Genomic DNA, 27,228 nt, shown 5'->3' with positions numbered 1-27,228 from the left:
GACTTCCAAACATTTATTGCCTGAAGGCTTAAACTAGGTTCATAACAAACCTGATCCCCAAAGACCCAACCTCTTCTAGACTCATTAGGCTCTAGGGAACTTCAAGAACTCTGACAGGTAGGAATGTACTAAAGTGACCTTAAAATATCTGCTCTGGCAATTATCCATACTCGGGTTTTTGAAAAGAAAATGATGCTTCTCGTTCATAGTTCAACTTGCGATACCCCTGTTGACAAGTAGAGATTATTCAGGTTGGGTGTAAAAGAATATAGAAAGATGAAAATACACTTATGAATGCAAAGTATTTTAAATAAATATTTTAATTCTATTGTTGGCATTTACAAGTAGAAAGCATACAGTATGTTACAAATATCAAAATGTGAAAAATATGAACGTTACATAAGTAACAAATGTAAAAAAAGTATTTTCTTACCTTCCCTGAAAGTAAGAAAACTTTTCAGCATAGGAAAATATCAGTATCAAAAACACAGCTTGGGTGTAAAAAAAAGTTTTTACACGGTATTAAAAAATGATCTACAAAATGACAGAAAGAAAAAAGAGTTGAAATTTGACTTTATATAAATTATAAAAACTGGGTACTTGGGGTAAACATCAAATGGCTGCAAAGTAAGTCCAATCATAGGCTTTCTTTAGGTCAATTCTTTAAAATTTTAAAAGCATAGAACATTTTTCAATAAATAACTTCTAAAAGTGTCTCTGAGAAGCGCTGCTGAGAACATCATTCCGCGGTAAGCAGGGAGCAGTGTTCTAAGGATAATACGCAGTCATTTTGTTCCCAGTGGAAGCCTGATGAAAGTCAGAAGACCATTATTGTTCACAAAAACAAACAAACAAAAAAGATTCAGAAGTTTTAACACAATTTTGTAAGAAAATTCTAAAGTGCTGAACAAAATGACTTAATTTTAGTACCCACTGTCATGTAAAACCTACTCAAATATCAGACATTTCTGAGCAACATCACATATGCAATCTATAGTTCTGGAAAGTGTTAATACTTAGTCTTTCATTCAAGGAGAGGAAGGCTCTTTCTACACTTTACAAGGATTGGTTAAACCCCAAGGATCTTGCAATGCAAAACATAAGGATGATAACACAATGGAAACAATACACATACCCCACTGTGAAAGCACAAATTCATTTCTGCCATGGCAACAGTATTCATTTTAAAAATCACAAATCAAACATTGGTAAATAAGAAGAAATCTTTCCAAACGCTGCATGCCACGTGACTAGTTACAAAATACGATGCATGCAGAAAAAAGAAATTCAACCAAGCATATTTAAATTAAAGACTTATTTGGAGTCTGTTTCAGCAGCATCGTGGTTATTATTTTTTAAAGTTTCCCTCCAACACCAGTCCATACTGGCCTCTTTTGCAAATGGAACACACCTTAGTCGGCAACCTTACAACGGTTAGAGTGTTCCTTGTTTTTCTGTTTTTATACTGCCAGTACATAAAGTTCACACATACTGCTCTGCTTCCCCGTCTTTGGGGACGGGCTTAGCTGTCCCATTCTTGCCTTCTTCGTTTGCTGCTGCTTTTTCTGGGAGAGACGCCAAATCTTTAAAAACATCTACATAATGGCCAAAGCCAGGGCCCCAGTTCAAAAGGTTGTCCCAGTTGAAATTCCCTGCTTGCTGCCCAAGTTTCAAGGGCAGTGTGTTGTCAGCAACCCCTGGTGCTGCTGCCTGTGTGCCCCCAGGTCCTCCCTCAGCCCTTCGGCCGTGGTATCTTCTAGGCTTCAATCTGGCTCCATAATTATCTTCATCGTCTGCATCAGATTCATTGACTTGAGATAATTTGGGCATCCTGGAAGTATATACCATTGGTTTTTCCCTGTCATACTCCATCTCTGAGCAAGTGAAAGACTCATGTGAGTCACTGTCAGAAGAAGATTCTGGAGCTGGAATGCCATCTGCTGGGTTCCTTGTTCTGGACAATGGCCTTCTGCAATCCTCTTCTGAAGACGACCTTCCATGATCTGCACTGCAGATACTTGGGTTTCTAGGGCGAGGGGTATTTAGCCTCTCCACCTCTTCAATTGAGAGTCCTACCGGAGGGGAAGATTCCAGAGGAATCTGCCCAATTGGCTGCTTTAAGCGACTCCCTGGTCTAGAACCATGAGAGGTCATGGCCTGAGGACTCTTACTTCTCCTTCCCAGCCTCGTGGCATAGTTGAAAATGCCAGGTTGGCAGGCATCACCGTGCATTTCCAAGGTATTCCCATCTCTTATAGGAAGATGCAATTCCCTGGCGGGGCTGTTCCTATAGAAAGTAGAGGACTTTGAGAAAGGGGCTGGGCTATGTCGAGACAGGGGGTTGGGCGTTGGGCAAGCTGAATGGCTCAGGGAGCTGGTTCTCAAACCCTGACTGTATGAAGGCTGGTAAGTCAAACTGCTTGCTCCTAAGGGCATGGGGGATTGCCTTGCAAAGCCTAGGGGACTGTGCCTCTGGATAGAAAATTTAGGTGTGTGGCTGCGGAACTGCTTGTAGTGTTGGATGATGTCTGCATCTGAAGGGGCGATGCTGCTGGCATTGTCGATGTCGTAATGCTCTATCTCTTGCTCTGGTGAAGCCAAAGGGGCACTGGGGATGGTTTCTGAGCTGTGAGGAATATCGGTCTCATCATAGATGAGGTAGGGGTTTTCCCGCTCAATGATATCTGGCTTAGGGTTCCCCTCAGGCTGCTTCCTCACAGTCATATCATCCCCATAGGGAGGGATATTGTCTGGGTCATCAAAAGCAACGTTCTCGCTTCCCTTCTTCTTCTTCTCCTTTGGTTTCTTCTCCTCTTTGGGGTCTTTGGTCTTCTTCCCCCTGCACTGGTTACACAGAATCAGGCTCAGGACCAGGAGGGCCAGGACTGTTGCACAGCTGCCCACGATGGCAGGCACAGCCCACAGAGGCAGGGAGATCTCTTCGGGACCCTGACTCAGAACACAGACATGCCCTCCCGGGCTTCCGGCTTTGCACACTCTCCCCTGAGGACAGAGGACACCAAGACAGGCCACCACCGTCTCACAGGTCCTCCCTGTGTGGGACTCCGGGCAGCTACATGTGAAGCCAGAGTGTAGGCCGGGCTCGCAGCTGCCCCCATTCTGGCATGGGTGGGAGGTACAGTCTCCAGGAGGAACACACTTGTAGGCGTACCACTGATTAATGCACAGTAAGTCGCCCCAGCAGGGGTTGCTGGCACAGATGTTCGGGCCACGACAGCCAATCTTCACTGAGGGGTCCGTCTTAGAGATGGAGGCCAAGCTATGCTTCCCACTGAAAGGAAGACTTTCTCCACCATACAGCATAGAGGCAATGCAGCCATCAAAACCTGTAGTGGGGAGAAGGAGCAGTAAGGCACGTTAGAGAAAATGCTGCATTTAAAACACCGCACCAGTGCACTCTGGTAAAAAGAAGCCTCACAATCACATCACAAGAGCTTAGAAACCACAGTCTCAGAGCCATCACCCAGTCTGAAGTCAATGATTCTGTGTGACTTACTACATAACTTAGTTGTATAAGATGTATAAGATTTCCACGACAAAAGTATGAGGAGTATTGCTCAGATATTGCTCTTTCTGAACATTTTTAAATGACTCAGATGGACGAGATTTTCTTTCTTCTTCCTGTTTTTATTTAATTATCGATTTGTCTTATGTTTATAGTCTATGCATCAAGAATTGCATACAAAGAAATAAAATTTATTTTAAAAAACCTTAGAACAAATAGAACAAAAATAGGCTAATAGCCCTTTTCTTAATTTTTTAAAATTTAAATTTTTTTGTATTTTTAAAGAGAAAGAGAGACAGTACAAGTGGAGGAGGGGAGAGAGAGAAAGAGAGAGAGAGAGAGAGAGAGAGAGAGAGAATCCCAAACAGGCTCTAGGTCCAATGCAGAGCCTGACACGTAGCTCAATCCCATGACCCTGAGATCATGACCCGAGCCAAAATCAAGAGTCAGATGCTCAACCCACTGAGCCGCCCAGGTGCCCCCAGGCTAATAGTTGTAATCTTTATATCGTACATTCTCAGTGGAGGTGATATTGCTCCCAAGGAGTTGCACATAGGTTCCTGAAAAGCAAAGGGAAAATCTTAGGTATCAAAGTGGTTTCTGGTCCTCTAGAGGGCAGCTATAGAGTATAACTGTGGCATGAACGCTTCATGAGGTGGGACTGGCAGAGTCAGAAAAACATATCTTAAATGGCTCCTTAGAGGGTAGTAATTATTATTATTTTTTAAAGTTGAGAAACTCTTTGTTGAACTTGAGTGTGTTAATATTGTTAATGCCCCTGTCCCAGAGCCCAAGAATTGATTTTGACATGAAGAAAAGGGTAAGATCTACTTTGGCTTGTTTCTTAAAGCATCCAAATGAATTATCATCCATATTCTAAAATAAGCTTAGTATATAAGGGCAACTTGTGACCTGAACTTTTACTTTTGTGCTGTAAGTCCATTCCCCTCCCCTCATTTTCAAATTTTCTTCATATTTGATGTATCCCTCCACCTTAGTGATATTTCCATCCAATACACTCTTTTTCCATGAGCTTCTGTAACATCTGCTTCTGTTCCTTCTCTCCAGATTGTCTTTCTATGACTTAGTCTCTTTCATGTTTCATTTTCCTCCAATCAACCACTGACTCCTAGAGTTTCTCAAGCTAAGGCTCCAGGTTTTCTATTTACTCTATGCCTTCATATTAGGTTATAACATCGATGCCCAGTACATCAGTTACTTGCTTGACTCTGCTTAATATGTATTTCCAGCTGGTGTCCGCTCTTGATTATAGCCCATCTATACAAAAGTCTTTCTCAAAGGTGGTCCAAACCCCAAGTGTCCCAAATCACCATCCTGATATTTCCCATAGCAGGTGTCTCTCTACATGGCTCTGCAGTTTCCCCTTTCAGTGGTGCTGCCCTTCTTCTAGTTGACAGGTCAGAAACCTTCCTAAATTTCACCAGGATCATCAGCAGTTTGGTTTACTTTAATTCTTTTTTTAAAAAAATATTTTTATTTATTTTTAGGAGAGAGAGAGACAGCGTGAGCAGGGGAGGGTCAGAGAGAGAGGGAGTCACAGACTGAAACAGGCTCCAGGCTCTGAGCTGGCAGTCAGCACAGAGCCCGACGCAGGGCTCAAACCCACCAACCACAAGATCATGACCTAAGCGAAAGTCAGACGCTTAACCGACTAAGCCACCCAGGCTCCCCTGGTTTACTTTAATTCTTAAAAATAAAATCTTCCCCATCCACTTCTCTCTAAACTCCTCTGCCACCACACTAGTCAACACCCACACAATACCTTGCCTGGATCACTGCAGTATCACCCCAACTAATTTATGCAAGTCCACTCCTGTCCTCCACTAATACATGTTGCAACCTGAAAGATCTTTAATATCACTACCTACCTAATCTTGACACCCCTAACATAAATTTTTTAGTGACTTCCCATTTTCCTGAGAGTAAGCCCCAAAATACAATATGGTCTATGCAGGAGGTCCTGCTTCATTCTTTATTTCATCCACTACTTGTTGACATCAGTCTCCAATGTGCCAATAGGCCAGGTTCTATGATCTTTATCTATTTTCTGTTAAGTTCCTATCAATGCAAATTAATCTTTCATACTCTCCCATCTTCATCTTCATAGTTCAGATTTAAGTATCAATAGTCAATTTCCCATGGAAGTTTCCTTTTCTCCTTTTTTGGAAATCTCTTAGTATTCTATATTCCTCCTTCACGTTCTTTATCATATTCTAAAATAATGCATTTACTTGTATAATAGTTTGATCAATGCTGTCTTTCTTACTTGGCCATGTGTTATATGAGGAGAGTAGTTATTTAGCTTATTTAGTTATTTAGTTATTTAGCCCACCATTGTACTTCCAAAGCCAAGTACAGGGCTCAGTAATATCTGTCATGTCAATGGGCACATGAATGAATGGATAAATAAATGTTTGGTGGACAAGGGAAGCACCATGGGGTGGATTACGAACTTGGTAGAACAAATGTAAATGACGAAAGTAAAGTAAAGTAAGTGATGGCCAATAGTTTACTAGAGATTTCTTAAAGATAGTTATGAGAGACTTAGAATAGTCATAATGGATATTATCAGAAGTCCAACTACTTTTATAGGAATAATCTTTCTTTCCTTTGTTCAATGCAAGCATTTACCTGTGTGAGAATCTCGATGAGCTTGATTGGGTGGAATTCCTCCAAGAGACATAGTGAGTACATCGAGGCCACCGAAATCCTGGGTAGGATGGATGATGTCTCTGTTATATATTCTGTCGATGGACAGTACTGTGGCCGTTCCATTTTTTCCAATTAGAAAAGTGTGCCAGTGGCCATCCGCAACATACACTTCGGGAATATTTCTCTCCACTTTCCCAGCAATTCCTGCATCTGATGTAAAATGCACTTTGCCATTTTTAATCTGTAAAACATATTAAAATAATGTGCAATTAAGCTATGATGTGCTTGAATAAAAATAGAATAAAAATGAAATGAAACCTAAAAATAATGATCAATTTAAAGCCAACAGGCTAGCTGAAGAGTCTGACTACATCAGAGTATACTTACCCAAACTGCCTCTACAAATTTAGGCAACATATACCTGCACATTAAATAGTGTTCAAGTTGTTATTATATTTATACCTAATTCTTCAAGATGCCTAAAATTATTTTCTGGAATACAATTGAGATAATATGGTGTGAAAGCCCATTTCAAGATAAGTAAAGTATACTCTTTTGAAAGTATTTATAAGTTAATCACAGTGGCAAGTGGAAAGAATCAGTCAGTTTTGTAAATGGTCCACGGTGATAAAAAAATGTTAAAACTACTTGAAAAAAAAAAGAAGCATCAATGCTTAGGCAAAAATGAAGCATCGTTGGAAAAGTAGACAAAAAGAAATGCTTTTATCTGTCATCTATTACACACTGGAATTTTAGAGGAAAGCATGCCTATTGTTTCTATCATTTATTGAGATGAAAATTACGAGTGAATTCTTCATAATGAGGTGTTTGGGCAAGTCTTCACTTTGGCTGCCTTTTATAATTTATCTAAGGGATATTTGCTTTCTTTGACTTTGCGCAGTAGAACATTGGGTAACAGGATGCTCCTACTCCAATTTCCATCTACCAAGTTTCCAGTATTCTGAGAAGACACTTTAGAAAACGAAATAATTTATGAGGCAACGTGAACATTTGGTTCAGAGAGCATAATCCCATCACGCTGCCAGACGGAGCTGGTGCCTGGGCCAGGGGATGAAGTGGCACTGTGTATCAAATGACAGGAATGAATGGATGGATCAGTGATTTTTGTCACTCGGATCAAATGCTATTTCTACAGGCAACAAACACATCTGGTAGAACTAAAAATCAGTTCCCTTTTACTTTTTGGAAAATATGCCTAACGCATTTACATACGTTACTCATATTGTAAGATTTTATTAAAAGAGTCTCTCTAGATGGTAATATATTTCAGTACCAAACTCAGATGAGAAAAGAAAAGAGACTTGTGGTTAAATGACAATAACATTTCATCAAGTGGACATCTCATGAAACACACATTGAAAACAGCAACCCGTCACTGGTGATACCCAGAGTCCCTTTGGAAAGGAGCCTTCTCCTCACACTGTGTTTCCCTCCTACCTGATCAAACCATGGTATCCTTTTATTTGGCCAGACATGATGAGAGTCTTTAGAATACACCATGGAGTAGAATGAACAAGAACCAAAGTGCCCATTGTAACATTCTTGATGCTTTGCTTTGCCCCAATATAGTCTACTCAGTTCTTCTATCCTTCCTAGCTTTGAAAACATCATGCTCATTTTTTATGCTCATTTTTTCTTGGTTTTATTTATCCACATATTTATTTGTTTATTTACTTACTTTTAATCTGGATCTCCAAATTCCTCACCAACCCTGTACAATACATCTATCCCCACTTAAACACAAAAAGCTATACATCAAAACAATAGGATTTGGAACAGAAAGAGTCCACAATCTGAATTATTACAAAACTCCAAATATGGGAGATACATAATAAAACAAGGGAGATTTTGAAACACTTAAGTACACTGTCAACAAAGTTAGACACAAGTATGCTTCCTTCTATTTTTCTATCTAATATTCTCTCTGCCTATATATATATATATTTTGTTGTTGTTGTTTGTTTGTTTGTTTCTCTGAACAGGCTCTATCTCTTCTACATATTCTCCTCTCTCTTCGCATTGCTATTGCTACTCACTCTTGACACTCTCTTCCCAAACCATTGGAAATTTCATTTACCCAACTCTTTTTTCTGTGTTCACAAATATCATCTAGCTGCCTTGTGTGTGTGTGTGTGTGAGAGAGAGAGAGAGAGAGAGAGAGAGAGAGAGAGAGAAAGAAGGAAGGAAAGAAGGAAAGAAGAAAAGAAGGAAAGAAAGAAAGAGCCAGAAAGTGAGCCAAAAGAAAGGAAAAAATCAGGGGCCTTAGTAACCGATAGGCTAAATGAAAAGTAAGAGCCCCTTCTGACTAGCTTCCTAGACTGTGCAAGTAGATCGTATTCCTGTCATCCAAATAACTTGCCTGCTCACTTAGAACAGCCATTCTCTTCCTGTCTATTTTGTTCTCCTTATTCACTGGTTTTTTAATCTACTTACTTTACCTGCCAAGCTCCTTAATCTCTGAAAAGCTGCTTTTCAAAATATTCATACAAAAGAAATGTGCATTTTGGTCTGCATTAGTCATTATTTTTATTCATTAGCATTTACTTTTCCTTGAGGAAAAAAAAATCTCTTTCTAAGTGCTTGGTACCAACGTTAAGAATATCTGGAGAAGTTTCATGCTTCTGTCTTGTTGGAAATGCAAGATTTTATGGTGACAAAAATGGATCCTGACATTCAGCTTCTTCCTTAAGGGAAGAAAAAAATATTCTGTCTCTGATTTGTTCAACCACATTGTATTTTGTATCTCTTGGCTTAAAGAGATAATGTACAGAAATATTTCATATGTCACTTAAATGGCATGAGGACTTGGAAGCAGCTTAACAGATAATGCACAGACCTCAATGTCAAAGCCACTCAAAGAATAAAAAAAAAAAAAAAAAAGCCTCTCAACGCATACATATAGAGGTTGAAGCTTTACTTCTTTCCGTACTTCTATTTTCTTTGGTTCTGATACACTTTACAGTACAAATTATAAACACCAAATAAAATCATAATATAATGACATATGTGCTCTGTTTTGCATTAGCTTTATTAATTCTGAATTGGGCCCCTTGTTTCAATATGGTGCTAAACTTGTAACCTGAAGATGTTCTTTTGTACTAGATTAGAGTGGAGTTTTTCAGCTCCACTATTGCACTATTGACATTTTGGACTAGATCATTCTTTGTTTTGTGGTGCTGCATTGTGCAATGTAGGATGTTTAGTGACATACCTGATCTCTACCTACTAGATGCTAGTAACACCCCCCTCCCCGTCGTGACAATAAAAAAATGCCTCGATACATTGTCCGATGTCTCCTGTGGGGGGCGGGGGTAAAAATCATCTGCAGTTGGGAATGACTGGAATAAGGACTGTGAGATTTTTAAAAAGACTTTTTGTACTACTTATTAAAGATATGTACATGCAACCTAACAACCAGAGTTGACTTGGAGGGAGAGAAATTTTAAGAAAAAGAGGCTGAAGTGTAGAGTTGAATGTTTCTTTTGTTTTTAAATATTATATATAAATTAAACCTAGTAATTCTCTATGTATATTGTTTTCTTCATGAACTAAGCTTTTATTCATTTTTTAAAAAGATTAACTTACAAGTGAAAATAATACAGGATGTCTGGGGTTTTTTTTCTTTAGAATTCACCAAAATTCATATAAAATTCTGAGTAGAATTATAATATCAAAATGATATTAATCAAAATCAGTCAAGATAACTAAACCAAAGACTGATGATTTAAAAGATGAAGTCTTATTTGTGGGAAAGAAAGCAAACTAATAATCTTAGAAATTAAGGAGCTAAAAGCTGAAGGAAAATGCATAGCCTAGGAAATTATTAACTAGTTTGCTAAACATTTATAGTTTAAAATATTATGTAAAAGTCTAACGATAAATCAATGTGTTGTTCTTATAATACAGAATCTTTAAAAATAATGTTTTTAGAAATTATTTGTAGAAGTCAAATAGAATTTAAGTTACAATAATTCCAAAGATACTTAACTTCACAGGGTTTACCTAGGTAGTTAAATGACTATGCTCCAGAATAAAGCCAGATAATTTAAAAATGTTTTTTCTTATTCTAGTCCCACCAATTAATATAAACAAATCAGTGTTTGGAATAATGCTTAGAGTATTTTTCTTATTTCAAAAACACATCATCTTTTTGTTTTACTTTGTTTAAATGTAGAGAAAGAAAAGCAATATAAATTTTTATTTGGCAAAATAGATTGCAACAAATTCTTTCTATGCTGACCTACCTAGCAGTGGTCTTTACTTTAAACCATGACAAAAGTGTTTAGAAAGCAAACCATTCAGATCTTTGTTACTCTGGCCAATGCCTGGGGAATAGTTAAGATAGATGATATTGGAATAGTGCCCAGCATTAGTCGGAACTCTAATGGGTTGTAAAGAAAAGGACAGAAATTATGGGTGAAGTGATTTAAACCATGACGCAGCAGGCGGTCTAATCAAATGAAGTCACCATTAGCTTTTATCTTACCTTCACAGTAGTGTAATTGCTGCTTTCTTGGATATGGATTAAAATGCCATTCTCGCTTCTTGTTCTGAATTTTATTTCCAGACTGTTCACACCAAAAGGCTCCAACATGGCACCTCGTATGCTCTGTCTTAACAAATATTCCCGCTTCTCATTCTGACTCATGTGGTAATCCAAGCGCCCTTTGCCTTCTAATGATAATGCAGTGTCAGGAGTAATAGCTGAAAGCCAGTGAAGAAAGGGAAAAATGAATGCATCTATTGGGCTTCTTACGAAGTTTTTATAAGTGAGAAAAATTATAAAAAAGGAAAACAAAATATCAGGTTTTTGGAATCAATGTTCCCCAATCCTTCTCTTGAAAAAAATTGTTTCCATTTGTGAATTACTGTAAGAGATTATTTCAAATATTTAAATCTAAACCAGAATCATTAATCATTTGGGGAATATTCATCAAAATATTTGATATATGATATATATCATGAATACTTATACACATACCACCTGTTAAAAATATGGAATTGAAAATGTGTTTATAATAAGTTTTACTTTATTTCCAAAATTCAAAGTGAATACATGTTTTCATACTTAAATGATTTATAATCAAACATCTCTACCATGTTAGAAATTTGGACAAAAAAGTGAACAATCAAATATTTATAGTTGTACTAATTTTGTTATTAGCAGTCATCACATAATCATGTCAAATTTAATTTATCATTATGTGTAACTGTGATGTATAATTATAATTTATCATAGTCTGGTACAATGTTCACACTACTTACTGAACTTTAGAAGATTGTTATAGTAACAGTTAATATAGCTAAAGAAAGGACATAAAGCAAATGATCTCAAAAGGGTTTCAGTCCTGAGCAGTATACTTTATAAAACTAAATTTTATAGTATGTGAATTATATGCCAATTTAAAAAAAAGAACCTCAGACATCTCTCCAATCGATGACTCATTTCATATTCCTGGCATAACTGGGTTCGTATTTATAAAATATTCATTACTTAAAAAACAAAAAACAAACAAACAAAAAAACATTATCTGACATCATACTTTTTGTTTTGATTTTATCCTAAATAATTAAATACAATTATACCATCTACTTGTAATATCTTTTCGGCTGCAGTATATACTTAATGTGATCATGAATTTCAATTCCTTCTTATAATAAAATCAAAACTCCTTGACAAGTGGTCAAATAGCTGCAATGGTTTAATTTGTAACCAGATATTTGAAAATAAAGCAAATTTTATAGAAGAAACTCCGTTAGGGTTAGTTAGTGGGATGTGCAGCTTGAAATTAGAGAATGTCATGTTCTAGTCATGGCTTGAACACCTCTAATGTCTTATCAAAAATAGTATTAGGGTTTTCAAAAATAGTATTAGGGTTTAAAAAACAAATTTAAAAAGAGATTTAAAAAGTAAGACTCAAAACCAATTCCAGGGGTGCCTGGATGGCTCAGTTGGTTGGGCAGCCAACTTCGGCTCCGGGCATGATTTCACGGTTCGTGGGTTTAAGCCTCGCGTCGGGCTCTGTGCTGACAGCTAGTGTAGAGCCTGGAGCCTGCTTCAGATTCTCTGTCTCCCTCTCTCTGACCCTCCTCTGCTCATGCTGTCTCTCTCTCTCAGAAATAAATAAAAAACATTGAAAAATAAGAAAACCCAATTCCAATAATTGTAAATTAAAATGCAAGTATCACCCTTAATTGTATAGATCATGCTGCTATTGTATAATGTTTTGAACTCAGTGTCCAGTCATTTGTTATTTATATTTTTCTACCACATACAAAATATTTACTGGAGAAATATTCCCTGAAGGCAAATAATATTAAGCTGAAACATGAATATAGCCCTTGGCCTTTAATTGTATAGAATTCCTATAAATTAGCTTCACTAAATTCGTGAATTCTTAAAATGGAAATAAACAACTGAGTAAATGATTCTGAAACAATATCACTTCCTCAGGTTAAAAAAACAAATAGAAAATGTCACTATATTTCACCAATTATTACCCATTTATTACTTTCAACATTTAGAATGAAAAAAAATTTGAATACAATTACATATCTAAGTGCATATATTTATACTTTTCAGGATTACTATAGTTTTCAGTGGAAGATAAAACAGCATGCATACATTTTTCACAGTATTTCCCAGTTAGTCCTTCTTTGCAATGACACTGCTGCCATGACCAGTAATCCGTACATGTGCCACCGTGTTGGCAGGGGCTGTGAGTACAAGCACCTTCTAGTCTAGGACATCTAAAACGAAATCATAATAAAGAGTCATAAGGCACAAAATAAAGTGTTGGGGGGTTTTGTTAAAATTTTATATAAGCTTTTATTAACTTGCTTAGTTTCACGCAGTCACTTCTTAGAACTCAGGTTGCAACTACATTTGGGGCTTCTAGTCAAACTGAGAGCTGTCCTGCCTCATTCAAAAAGGAGAAAATTAAACCAGATAACATCTTACACAATACAGAAAAAGAGGTGAGAATTTCTTCTTGAAATTAATTCTTATTTGAGCAGGACATCTTTGGTTAATGTAATCTAAGGGCCCTATTTTTATTTGCTTATACATCTCCTCCAGACAACTCATCAACTGACGTCTTTTGAATGCCTACCACATGTCAATTACATGCATACTACTCTAAGCAGGGGGGTAAAGTGTTGAAAACCCACATGTTCACAGAGTATTTATTTTTCCTTGTGGAGGAGGCAGTCAAAAAACAAAACAAAACAAAAATTAGGAAATGCGTAATGTGTTAGAACAAAGAAAGTCCTTTGGAAATTTAAGATAGACAAAGGGTATTGAGAGAATTTTTTTTTTTTTTTTTTTTAGGGTGGAGAGTTTTGATGAATCTCTAGATTCATCAGTGAAGGAAGGAACAATTTTTGTAAAGACCTAGACAAACTGAGAGATTGAAGAATATTTGGTAGAAGATAACTCTGGGCAGAAGAAACAGCAAGTAAGAAAGTCATGAAGTTAAAGTATACCTAGTAGGTTTGAGGAACACCAATGGGCCCAGTATGGTTGGAGCAGAGTGAACAAGAAAAAGAAGCATATGTAAATACAGTGAGAAAATGGAGAGAGAGGCTAAATCATGAAAGCCTTTTAAGTCAGGATTAGAAGGAACATGTCTTTAAATGTCATTCTGGTTGTCGGTAGATTGGATATGAGGTATGTCAGAAAAAGAAGAGTCAAAGGTAAGTCTAAAAGTTTTGGCTGAACAGTTTTGGCTGATAGAGTTATCATTATCTAAGACAAGGAAAACTGTGGAAGGAATAGATTTGGAAGGAATTGGGAAGAAAGGACAGGAGCTCAGTTTTAAACTTAAGTCTGAGATATTTGTTAGAAAGTCACATAGGGTATTGGGTGGGCAGTTGGATAGAAAGGTCTAAAGTGCAGAGGAAAGGCCAAGTTGAAGATAACCATTTAAGAGTCATCAGTTTTAGAGTTAGTACTTAAAACCAAGGGCTATAAAACATGATTTAAAGAATGAATATATACATATATAAAAGAGAAGAGGTCAAGCAGATGAGAAAAAGAATCAAGAGTAGAAAACCAGGATTGTACCATATAGTGACAGACAAACAAATAAAGTAATTTTAGGGAATGGAAGTCACAAACAGAATTCAAAGAAGATGAGAACTGACCATTGATTTTGGCAATACAAAGGTTATTGATCACTTTGACAAAGATAGAACAAATTTTCAAAGAGAGGATGGTAATTACAGAGGAAACTGGCATTAATAAAGATTTTACAAAAATAAAATGGGAGAAATAACAGCATGGATTTAAATGAGGAAAGATATGCCAATGAGACAGCTGGACTATTGTTTTTAGAATGTTACAGGGGATTGAGTCTATTACATAAAAAGGGGTTGGTCTTTATAGAAATGGAAGCAGTTCATCCATAGTAATAGGATACAATGTAGACCATCGGATGCACACATGCATGGGCAAATGTAGAGGAACAAGCTTTTGGGAGTTTTCTTTTGATTGCTTCACTTTTCTGAGCAAGTTAGTAAGCAAATTCATTAGCTAGGAAAGACGGTACACGAATGATGTCTGAGGTCTGTGAAAAGGGGAGGCAGGAAAGTCATTGAGAAAAATGGGGAAATGATTAAACTAGAGAATAGAATATGTTGCCATGCAAAAGCATGGCTGCACTAAAGATTAGTAATCACGAATTTGAAGAGACAATGAACTCCTCCAGAGCAAGATCTGCGGTGTCTACTTATTTGTAACTAACCACCGTCCAAGGTCCTAGTTCAAGATTTAGCTTTGTTATTCACCAACTCTTTGATGTTGAGCAAGTTTTTAAACCTCTGAGTAGTTCAGAAAATAATATTATCTATCTCATAAAATGGTTGTAAAGGTTAAAATAGTAAATTAATTAATATAAATACATTCTGTGTTAACTGTAAAAATCAACTGTAGATAATTAAATAAATAATGAAATGAAATGAATATTTAAAATTCAAAACAATGTAAAACATTTGATACTTTCAGAACTGTGGGCACAATGATTTCAGCTTTCAGTACTCAATTATCATAAATTTTGGGTTTTTTTAATTTAAAATAGTAAGAAGTAAAATTCTCATACTGATCTAGGATGCCTTGTGCTGCCAAAGCTTGGCTGGGTTCCAGAGGCCTTCCATTGACTGCAAACTCCATTATACACCCAACAAAATCATGGCTTTCCACGTGTCCTCTCCTCTGAAGGATCGGATCTAACGATCTGATACCTCCAGCTGTGACTCGATTTGGCTGAACGTCAAGAGTCCTACATGAGAAAGCAAAGATATTAGTTCCAACATGATAGATTTCAGTAGAATGCTAGGTGTAAAAAGAATGAATAGAACTTTCTAGCATGTGTTATAGTGTGTGAAATTGAATGGAAAATATTACTTATTTTTGCATATCCTCTTACAGATTTCTGCAGGATTATTAGGTTTTCAAGGTATGAAAAATAATAAAAACTTATGGAAGTGACATTTTCAGTTAGCCAAATGGGATGTATAAAACAATGCTGAATTAGCAAGAAGAGGCATACCATCAGAATGAAGATAAAGTGCAGCAGAAATAGTGACAACTCTAATATTAATATTAGATTACACATTTCCTTCCCTACAAGATGATAATAATGCCAATATATTAGTTAATACCATAGAGGGCGTGTTGATATTTATTTTTCTCTGTTGCTATTTCTATTAAAATAGCTTAGGTTTTAGATGGCATAATTCCGTGTCTCATCCTGAGGTGCCACTGAAAATTATCTGTGGATAATCACGGTTGCTATACAACTTTCAAGGGAGGTAAAGAGTGGGATCTTTAGTGTAGCTTTCCAGGACCCAGGTCATAGGCAATAATTTCATAATCTACTCAAAGAGTATAGGCTATGGTGGTCTTTCCTTCCTCTATTTGTCCTTAGCTTTCCCATCTCATGTCACACCCTTTTTACATATTTTATAACACTTAGCACAATAAAATTATTGTAAATGAAGAATTTCCTTTTTAAGGTCAAGTAATAAGATCAAACTAATAATTTTACTTACCAGTCATCTGACACCGCCACATTACTGACAGTGCAATACCCTGGTTCTTGGTTCTCAGAACAAGAGTCCACAGTTAAGGAAGCTGCCTATAAAGTAGGAGAAGGAAACATTCATCTTGGGCTCTGATGACCCAATTGTCCTTTTCAGCCAACACTTTCCAGTACTTGTTTCTACATGGACATGATTTTGAAGTTATGATAACATTTTGGCTTAGTATATTATGACATAATTTACCTATAATATCAAATTTGGGGGATATATTTCTTTTACATATCTCAAACATGTGTAAAAGTTATTATACATAAGAAATGGGAAGGTACTTTGAAAAATCTTTACCAGGCCCCTTGTTTATAAATGAAAAACTACAGGGCACCTGGGTGGCTCAGTTAGTTGACAGTCCAGCTCTTGATTCTGCTCAGGTCATGATCTCACAGTTTGTGAGTTCGAGCCCCATGTCGGGCTCCATGCTGATGGTGCAGAGTTGGCTTGGGGTTCTCTGTCATCTAGTTGATAATTTCAACTAGAGAATATAACATAGATATTTATGAATGCCTCAACTAAGAAAAAAACACCTTAGATAATGGCATAACATTTCGATCAATCTATTTACATTTTTCTGATTTTCTAAAAGATTCATGATACAGCACAAAGAAAGAAGGTTTGAGAGGAAGTTTTATTTGAATAACAGCCTGTGCAATTTAATCTTCAGAGTTAGATGTGACTTCTCTTACTGTTAAATTTTTCTACCAGTACTGCTGTAAATTGAGATGTTTCTATCCTGTCTATTCAGTGGTTCAAAGCTGAGAAGTTAATGATTCTGCCAGTTTCTAACAAAATCCCTTTGAACTGTGGATAATGACAAATTCAAAATCCAGTAGGGGACTTATTTTGGATATTTTCTAAATTATGAAGTTTTTTCCCTCTCTGACTGAAGTATTAATGACAAAGGTATTTTTTTCCACATTTGGTATTATTTAAAACTTGATGGCCACACGTTACAAATGAACTGGAAGAACTTTTTCTCTATCCTTTTTGGCATACACATAATACCTTTTTTTTTTTTTCTCTCCCTCATGCTCCCAAGCCCTAAATTTCGATAGAATTAAATCTTAATCAAATTTAAAGGGGCCTTGGAACTCATCAAATAAAATCACCTATTCTACATCAAAGTCTGTTGACAACATCTTAGCAATATGGTGATCTCACATATGCTTGGTGAGTTAGGGTGAGCCGCTTGCTACCTGCTATGCTTCATTGGGGTACTGGCATTATTAAGAAATCATTATGGCTTACATAAGCCCCAATTTACAATATCCATACCAGACCCCATATGCTTGTTCTAATTTTGTTTCAATAATTCCAGAGCAAATGGATAATCAGCAGTATTGGACTTTTCTAAATCTGTATTCTCCTAAAGGTCTTCCTCTGAGCATACTGGTTTGGTATTAGGCTGGTTTAAAAAAAGCTTAGGCAGGAATGTGCATACTAACTTATTACTAATCTAAAAAAGTATTATTTCCAAGATTTGCTTGTTATACCTCTATTAGAATTCACTGAAGTCAGTGTGGTTTTTTAGGCACTACTCATAATTAAAACTTTATTGAGATTAAAACATTAAAAAAAAATTTTATGTTTTATTTATTTCTGAGAGAGAGAGACAACATGAGGAGGGGAGGGTCAGAGAGAGAGGGAGACACAGAATCTCAAACAGGCTCCAGGTTCTGAGCTAGCTGTCAGCACAGAGCCCAATGCGGGGCTCGAACCCACAAACTGTGAGATCATGACCTGAGCCACCCAGGCTCCCCGAGATTAAAACATTTTTTCTAACCTCAAAAGGGTATATGGAGCCAGGTTTTGGAAAACTCAAGATGACTAACATTCATCAAGAATCTATTTAATAACAAATATATAAAAATATATAAAATATATAAAATTTTATAAAGAAAACTAAATACAATATATGTTAAAATATATCAAATTTTATATATAATTTATATTAATCTTTGCAAAAATACCAAAATGTGGATATATTTCCATTTATAGGACAAATTTTGATATTCTGCCCAACCTCTTTTCAAAACACAAAGCCATCTTGAATTATTATCAAATCCAGTCTTCCAATGAATATTTTTCAAGTAGATTTTTAAAATAAATTATTTTTAGAATATCAATGCTCTAAATTACTGTTACTAAGGGCACATGGGTGGCTCAGTCAGTTTAGCTCCTGACTTCAGCTCAGGTCATGATCTTGGGTTTGTGTGTCTGAGCTCTGAATCAGGCTCTATGCTGACAGCTCAGAGGCTGGAGCCTGCTTCAGATTCTTTGCTTCAGATTCTATATCTCCCTCTCTGATCCTCTCCTGCTTATGCTGTCTTTCAAAAATAAATAAATACACATTAAAAAAGTAAATTACTGTTACTAAATTTTAATCTTGTTTTGATCTCATTTTCAGAACATTGGGGGCAATTTTTTAAGTAACCTTTTTATAAATTAAATATATTAGAAAAATTATAGTTACAGAATATTAATACCAAGTTCATAAGAAAATGGAGGACAATGTCTAAGACAATATATTATTTAAATGATTTATAAATTTTCACTAATACTTTTTTGTTTTCTCATTTATATTTTAATAAACTACAACTAATAACCTGTAGGACTCTGAATGTAACACAATGGATACGGAGATATCAGTGGATGAATACCTGAACATCTAACCTTGATGATGTGGATGAAATCATCTGGTCATATTTAGAAACCACTATTTTTTTTGTCTTTTATGAAAATGTTTCTGTATTTAAAAAATTGCTTACAATCTTCTTTCCTAAATTATATTAGAGTGAAGGAGAGAAAAGTCATTGTATCTGATGCCATTAAAACAACAAAAAATCCTCAAAACAAACAAAAAAATCTCAAAACAAAACAACAACAATAACAAAAAAGAAAACAAAATCTGGCTTCAAAGTACTCCTAAGAACAAATGGAGAACTTCGTCCTTTGATAATGACTGTTATTTATATTTGTCAGAAAAAAATCAATAATAATAAGATTCCTTCTGTCTTAAGCCTTCATGAAATTTGTAATTATAAAGGGCACAAAAGTTTTTCTTTTCAAACTGTGAATCACAGAAAACAATAGCAAAACCATGGTAAAAATATTTTCTATGTTCTTTCTACAAGTTGCTTATATGTAGCCCAACAATAATAAGTGGTCCCAAAATTTAATGTCAAATAATTTCCATTATCACACAAATATATGATTCATTTGATCAGTTTCAAAACTATATAACTCACTATATTTTTATAGTTTTCTAGATTGTCACAGAGAGATAAAACTATAATCATTTGGATCCCAACTTTCTTCATTTAAAAAATGATTTCAGAGCATTTATTTTGCTCTTTTGGCTAATTTTTAAATATATGTTTTTAAATGTTTATTCATTTTTGAGACACAGAGACAGCGTGAGGAGGGGAGGGGCAGAGAGAGAGAGAGATACAGAATCTGAAGCAGGCTCCAGGCTCTAAGCTGTCAGCACAGAGCCCAATGTGGCGCTTGAAACCATGAACCATGAGATCATGACCTAAGCCAAAGTCAGATGCTTAACGTACTGAGCCACCCAGGCACCCCATCTTTTGGCTAGTTTCTATTTTAAATGTTTATTTATTTTTGAGAGAGAGAGCCTAAGTACAGAAGGGGCAGAGAGAGTGGGAACAGAGGATCCAAAGCAGGTTCCCCACTAGACAGCAGTGAGCCCAATGTGGGGCTCCAACTTACAAACTACTAGATCATGACTTGTATGAAGTCAGATGCTTAACCTACTGAGTCACCCAAGTGCCCCTATTTTTTATCTTAATACATGACTTAAGCCTTTAATTCTATTTCTTTGTAAGGTAGATTGTAAATTTTAAAGAGTAGTTATCACTTTAGAAGTATGATGATAAAATCCAAAAATATTTTAAAATAGTTTTTGTTAGCATTTACGTTTTTCAAAAACCCTTGATAGTTGTTGAAAGTTGGGGGGTCGGGAACCATGAAGAGATAGCTGGGAAGCAAATAAATGATTACATATATGTGACTTTCCATTCCAGATATACTGCTCTATATCAAATGGTTTCAAACACTTACAGGGAAAGTAAATCATGCATTTTTCTTTATAAATAAAAAAAATTCTTGTTTAATGAACACAAGCACTAAATAAATGCATACCTCTTACTGTAACATAAGAGACATATAATTAAATGGAATATAATATGGAAATCTTGAATATTATTGAGTTTGTAATTCTGAGAATACTTTAGTCAAGCAAACAGAACTTCATTTGACTACTGTCTCATGTCACAGAACTCACAGACAACAGCATATTGAGGAGCTAAGTGTAGTAAGGATTATTCATGACTGTTTTGGAATATGTGTTAGCATCATCTTTTATCAAAAATTAGTTGTAGAAAAGTTTTTTTCATTTGTTTTTAAACTGTTTCTTCAGTTAGAACAAGGATACTTACAAAAGTAGCCATTGTGAGTACAGTTCTGACATGTCCATAAACATATATGGGAAATGTAGAAAATGGAATATTTATGAACCAGGAGGTTTTCTTTACTTTGCCTCCTTTTATTGTTTTTGAGGCAAGTTGTTTTTTGTGACAGGTATAGTTGTCATGAGCAAAAGAAAGATATTACCTATTTGCTGCTGTAGTTCATACCAAAACTGGTTAAATTTGCACCTTAATTCATGATGTAACTTGAAAGCCTGAATGACTGGCCAACAAGAAAACAAGTTTTAAGGTAGAATGAGGTGTCTTACCATTCCTGCTCTCCGGGCAATCACAGTGTGAAAATGTCCATCTGACACTTTCTTCATGGTGGTGAGCTTATAGGTACCACTGCCTAAATTATAAGAGAATCTTAACCTCTCTTCAGCAATTTCAAGGGCCAAAAACTCAGCCCGGTCCCCTGTCTGGTTGTCATAGTTGTAAAGCAGTAAAGCATGAGTTTTAATAGTTGCAAATTTGACATAAATATAGTTGTTATTGGGGTCCAAGCTGGGAAATTCCATGTATGACAGCTCCTCAAATCCATAACTGTTCAACTCACAGTGTTTTCCAAAGACACCTGTAGATGAAAAAATTGACAAATTGACACATCAAATTCCAGTGAAGTTGTAGTAAATGACTTTGGTTAACATATTTTTAAGTTGCAATAATGAGTCATGCTTTTAACAGTCTTGTTTTGTATTATTCTCCAAAGAATACTATCTAAGTTAAATTAAAAGCGAACAAATCAATAATCTTCAAAGCATACAGGAGGTGATAAACTACTGTACTTGCTCCTCTTTAGCCAACTCAAGATCGTACCTAAATATGTCCCATTTCCAAAAGTTAGAATTAGTAGAATGGAGTATGTCTGAAGCTATTTCTTTCCTGGAAAACTTTCAAAATTAGTTTATCAACTTTTTTAAAGATTTAATATGCTGTAATTTTTAGCCGAGATACTTCCTTTAGAATACATAATTCTTAAAAAAAGCAATTTTAATTCAATTGAGGATGGTAAATTTTGTTTCGACCTTAAAAAAATTAATTCCTATGCTCATGGTATTTTCAAGAGCCACAAGATTAGGGTATCACTATTTATAGGAAAGGAAATAATGCCTTAAGTTTTTATCTCTTTCTTGTTTTATAAGTTCTTTGGGTATGACTTACAACAGGCTACCTTAAAATAGCTTTCTGCTTTTTTCTGAAATCCAACATCCCCACTTGTTTGCACTAGTTCTTTTTCAATTTGAAAAATGAGGTTTTATTGATGCTATACTGCTACGCCAAAATTCTTTTCCCACAAATATTAGTAGACTGTAGCAAATGATTGGAAAATTAACCCACGCCAATACATCATGGTTCTTATTAACTTGCAAAGGTTCCATTCCTTAATTTTGGCTGTACATCTCTTGTAAATGCATTAAATTTAGAGTCGGGGAATTGTTCAGCTAGAAGAAACTAATGCCATCATTTTACAGAATATTTAAAACTTGCCTTAAGTCACAGAACCATGGGAGACAGAGTCAGAATTTGAAGCCAGATCTACTGATTGTCTAGTTGTTTTGACTACACCATATTTTATATCCAAATAATCTTTAAATTAAAATGGCCTAGAAGCTGCTATAAAAGCTTGTGTTGTTTATCTTTTTCTTCTCCATCAAGGCTGAGGTAATAATCATAAATGTGTAGGAAATATGAATATGAGTTATTTTTAAACATTAACTCAGGTTAAAGAAAAAGCAAACATATAATAAAAATTATATATATTATATACATTATACTTCAAACATTTGTTTACATGTCATTAATATATGATATGTATCATATATTATTATATAATTTATACTTTATATATATGCATATCACATATATACACAAATTTTAAATTTTTTATATTAAATGTACTCTTACTATATTATAGATACCTAACTTATATATACAGGAAGAGTAACCAAAGTTTAAAGAAAAAGTAGAGATGGAGCATAGAAATGAAATAGATTATTGACTAAAAAATTGTACTCTGTGTTCTTCAGAACTCTTCTAATTAATTTTTAATAAAAATATGAACATGTGCTGAAAATTGAATATAAGTTTATGCAGAAAGAATATACATGCTGGACAGATGTCCTACATTTTTATTCATATAGGTACTAGACACAAATTGATTCATGAAAATACTTGTTTATGGAATATTTTTCCTTGAGAAAGGTAGATTCTTGTTTTTAAACTAAAATAAATTTTAATGAAGATTTTAACACAGCTCTCCAAATGGAATGCCATTTTATAAATCTACATAAAGATCAAAAGAAATGATTAAAATTACTCTAATAAAAATATTTTGTGTGTGGATAGTTATTCATATATATGCATACATAGGAAGTAATAATTATACAGGCTTCCTTTATAAAATCTTACGCACTTTATGCTTTTCTAAAACACAATCTAAAAGAATAAAAATCTGAAAAAATTTTAAAAATCCAAACAAGAAATCTTCCACTGATGAGAAAGTAAACAGTGCAATTCTTTTTCCCAATTTCAAAATTACAGTTAAGATGTTGTTTTATAGGATGCATGTGTAACTACCTCCAGCTATTTGTTTGAGGCATTCCATCTGTCATTTGTATTTGTATGGTTCACCCACATTCAATTTGAAAAGGAAAATACTTTATCCTTTTAATTCTATCTTTCTGGTCTTCAGTCGTGTATTATTGTTTCAAGGTTTTCGGTTTTCTTTTCTTTTATAAATCTTCTGTTGCCAACTGACAATGTCAACGTTTAAATAATGTTTTTTGTTTTGTGCCACTGGAAGAAATAGTGGGAGAAATTTCTGCCAGCTATAGGTTATCTGTCTCTCATTTACGTTGCTTTCCCCGGGGAGGGGGGGATCTCAGGTAGGGTGAGGGCAAGGTCCATTTGGACCCCGAACACTTTTGCCCAATAGGCAATGATTGTTATATCTATATACTGATACAGAGCAGCAACAATTTGTTTCTGTTTGGTATCAATTTTCTTAAATCTTCGTATTTGCAACTGAAATGCAAAGGACTCCCTAAAAATGTAAAAACCTCTCTTCAGACACTTGAAAATCATTTTTTCCACTTTCCATTCCAATCCCCTTATCTTTCATTCCAAACACAAGTTAAACCATGAAACCTGCTTGTGGGTATCTATAGAAAGCAGCACCCTTTAGGATTATAAGAGATTACTGAAAGAAGTTTTAGAAGATCTAAGGTTGTCGTTATTTTGACCTTAATCTACTTTTCACTGCTTCAGAGGCATTGTTGGTGAGAATCTCAAAGAATATTAAAAAGCAGGGATCCTGAAAATGTCACTGAACTGAAATTAAAATTGTATTCTAGTCACTATATCATCTTGGGGTAGTTATGTTTTGTTCTTGTGTTTTAAACTTTAGAGAAAGCCCTCAATATCCGGGCCTCAGAACCATTGTTAAATGCATGGCTCACCCTTAGATATTTATATTCTGTTTTCTTTTATCATTCTATTGATGTTGTGCTTTGTGAAAATAAAACTAGATAGAGTCATGGAGTTATCTGGAAATGAATTAACACTACATTTTACTACTACTTGAAATCTCAGATTCTTTTCAAGTTCTATTCTCCACTATACATTGAGGTTCGCTTTTCAGATTCATATAGCACACTGATATGCTCAAGGAACAAGACTGCAAAAATATCTTTATCTTCTCTTGTTTATGGAGAGAGATTAGGGTCTCTAATTACTGTAGGACATCTGGGGATGAATACTATATTGTGGGGTAAAGTATCTTTTAAATAAATGGAATAATCACAAACCGCTGAAACAACCCAAGTTACAATAAAAGCTTGGTCCAACGCTGTTCTCATAGTCCTTGGCTGTCTCAGTGCTGGATAACATTTGAGTGAGATCTGAAAGGAATCTTTTAGTTCATTCCACTATGCTGAATAAATACGAATGTGTACAAAAAAAATTCTAACAACTTTCTTTCTCAAAAGGACATTAGTCTGAATTTTGATTAGTTATTAGGTAGTATCTACAAAAAGCCTATCATGAAAACTGCATATCTAATGATTAAATCCTTCTATTAGAAATGGTTGAATTAATGTAAAAAAAAGGCAGCAAAACAAAACAAAGATCACTTTGACTAATTATCTTTTTAAATAGAGAGTAATGTCATATAGTGCTTAAAAGAATTTTTTCCTTTCATAGGTTTCAGGCTAAAAAGAAGTCATCCATAAATATTTGAAGGGAAATGTCCTAAGGAGACAACATCAAATTCAATTATCTTGAGTTGATTACTTTTCTTTTTTTAAAATTTTTATAGTTTTTATTTATTTTTGAGACAGAGAGAGAGACAGAGCATGAGCAGGGGAGGGGCAGGGAGAGAGGGAGACACAGAATATGAAGCAGGCTCCAGGCTCTAAGCTGCCAGCACAGAACCCGATGCGGGGCTCGAACTCATGAACCGTGAGATCATGACCTGAACCAAAGTTGGACACTTAATCAACTGAGCCAACCAGGCGCCCCTACTTTCCTAGTAATAATCAAAGCAATGTATTCAATGGCATTCCATAATTAAGTTTTTGTAAAATATGAAACCTTTGTGCTTTCATTTTGCTAAAACTTCCTGTGTAAAACAACTAATATTTTCTTAATCACATGGCCACAACAAAATAAAATTACTAAACTGTGTGCCAAAATAGATTGATATCTTATATCAATCACCAAGGTGTACTTACCAAACGGACAATGGCAATAGTATGACTCCACACCACTTTGGCACGAACCTCCATTAAAGCAGGGGTTACATTCACAGTGATTGACTGAAGATTCACATAGTTTCCCTGAAAAGTACCAAACTCATTTAAACAAAACTTACAGAGAAACATATTAATACCATTACAGCATAACCATATGTAAAAATGTGTTCTGAGAGATCATATCATGGAGAAAAGAAATCTAAGAACACTTTACTTGCCATGAGAAAATTGGAATACCTCAGAGTTCAAAATCTTATTTAGTTGTCCTAGTGTAAAGATGTGTATTAAAATAGTTAGGGAATAATTTACATAATCATCTTGGAAGAAACAACTGTGTTCAGGAAAATCACAAATGGTGAATATATTTAAATGTTTTCACTGAACTTATTTTCTCTTGTCAGTATTGCTTCTTTTCCAATTTTATAACAAGATTTGAAAGTTTTACAGTATAATTCTCACTGTAGAGATTTCCTTGACTCAAATTTTTTAAAGGTAAGAATCAATTTCATTTCGCTTATTTGTGAAACTAAAATATTTTCCCTCTCAGAAATATCCATGCACTTACATATATCTGTTGTAAAACAGAATAAGAAACCAGGACACACATCCTATATTTTAAATACTTAAGATTTTATTTTTGACTACAAATTGTTGATACCTTATCTTTTTTCTAACACAGTAATACCCAACCAGCACATCATTCAGTGTACAAGGACTTCTCATAGATCTTGAATCAATTAATATTGACTATTACTGGCCATCCTCTAAGGTGGGAATATGTCAGTCAAAAAAAAAAAAAAAAAGCAGATAAGTGTCAGAACACGGCGGTTCCATTTTAATGGGGGAGATGAATCCAAGCAATAGAAAATTTTTACATTTCACAGATGAAGAAGAGGTTCTTGAAGCCTAATATTTTGCCTAAGAAATTGCAAAATTGTGACACAGGCCAATGTAGGTCTTCTCCCATTTCTAGGTTTTGCAAAGCTGTGTTTGAATACTTTAACCACTTGGTAGGCCAAATTGAGAGTTTATGGTCAGTCCTATCTGTTTTGGCTGGTGGTGGTGGTAAATTTTAAAATGTAAATGTAAATGTGTTCTAATGCCATGTTTCTATAATTTTAAAGTATTGTAATGATTTATTTGTTAGAATACTTTCCAGTTTTCCAATTCCCAGAAACAATGAGATGTTATAGAGATTTTGTTAACTTCCACTCATTGATAGGAGAGTTTAATTATTTAATTAAATAGAGCTTGTTTCCGTAAAGTTACTTTCTGCTTCTTAGTATGATTGCACTAAAGCATGTAGGTTTTACATGCACAACTAGACTTAATGTTGAGCACAGATAATTTTATCATGATTACTATGCTTAAAAAATACTCAAAGTTTTGTTTAATTTAGTTCTGTTTTTGTGGCTTAATTATGTAGCCACAATTGTTCCAGTTTAAAATTATAAGCGTGAGTCAGACCTCATGACATTGCTAACTAAACACATTTCTCTACATCATAGAGTCAAAAACAACATTTTTTCTTTATAAATAAAATTGGGAACCTCCTTACAAGGTAAAATACTAACACTTTTAGAATACCTTTCTACTTTATGGGGAAAGAATGAAAATAAACAAGTTTCCAATCTAGTGGCACAGAAATTAGGTTTTAAATATTGTAGCAATT

At 35.0% G+C, this 27,228-nt stretch overlaps 1 protein-coding gene across 1 annotated transcript in view; it reads right to left on the bottom strand.

Moving 5' to 3' along the window:
- Nucleotides 1–387: 387 nt before the first annotated feature.
- The window catches only part of FAT4 (FAT atypical cadherin 4), a 176,446-nt gene continuing 149,605 nt past the window's right edge, over nt 388–27,228 (bottom strand). Inside the window, exons 10-17 of the mRNA XM_077770904.1 lie at nt 25,536–25,640; nt 21,072–21,379; nt 16,271–16,356; nt 15,319–15,498; nt 12,846–12,970; nt 10,707–10,924; nt 6,179–6,440; nt 388–3,347 (exon numbers count right to left, since the gene is read on the bottom strand). Of these exons, the coding sequence (XP_077627030.1) occupies nt 1,483–3,347; nt 6,179–6,440; nt 10,707–10,924; nt 12,846–12,970; nt 15,319–15,498; nt 16,271–16,356; nt 21,072–21,379; nt 25,536–25,640 (3,149 nt within the window). The 3' untranslated portion in view covers nt 388–1,482. The remainder of the gene's footprint in view (nt 3,348–6,178; nt 6,441–10,706; nt 10,925–12,845; nt 12,971–15,318; nt 15,499–16,270; nt 16,357–21,071; nt 21,380–25,535; nt 25,641–27,228) is intronic.

This window comes from Crocuta crocuta, unplaced genomic scaffold (assembly GCF_008692635.1).
Source record: "Crocuta crocuta isolate KB4526 unplaced genomic scaffold, BGI_CrCroc_1.0 scaffold331, whole genome shotgun sequence".
Classification (NCBI taxonomy): Eukaryota; Metazoa; Chordata; class Mammalia; order Carnivora; family Hyaenidae; genus Crocuta; species Crocuta crocuta.
The sequence above is the reverse complement of the archived record's forward strand: the minus strand, read 5'-3'. Positions and strand labels throughout refer to the sequence as shown.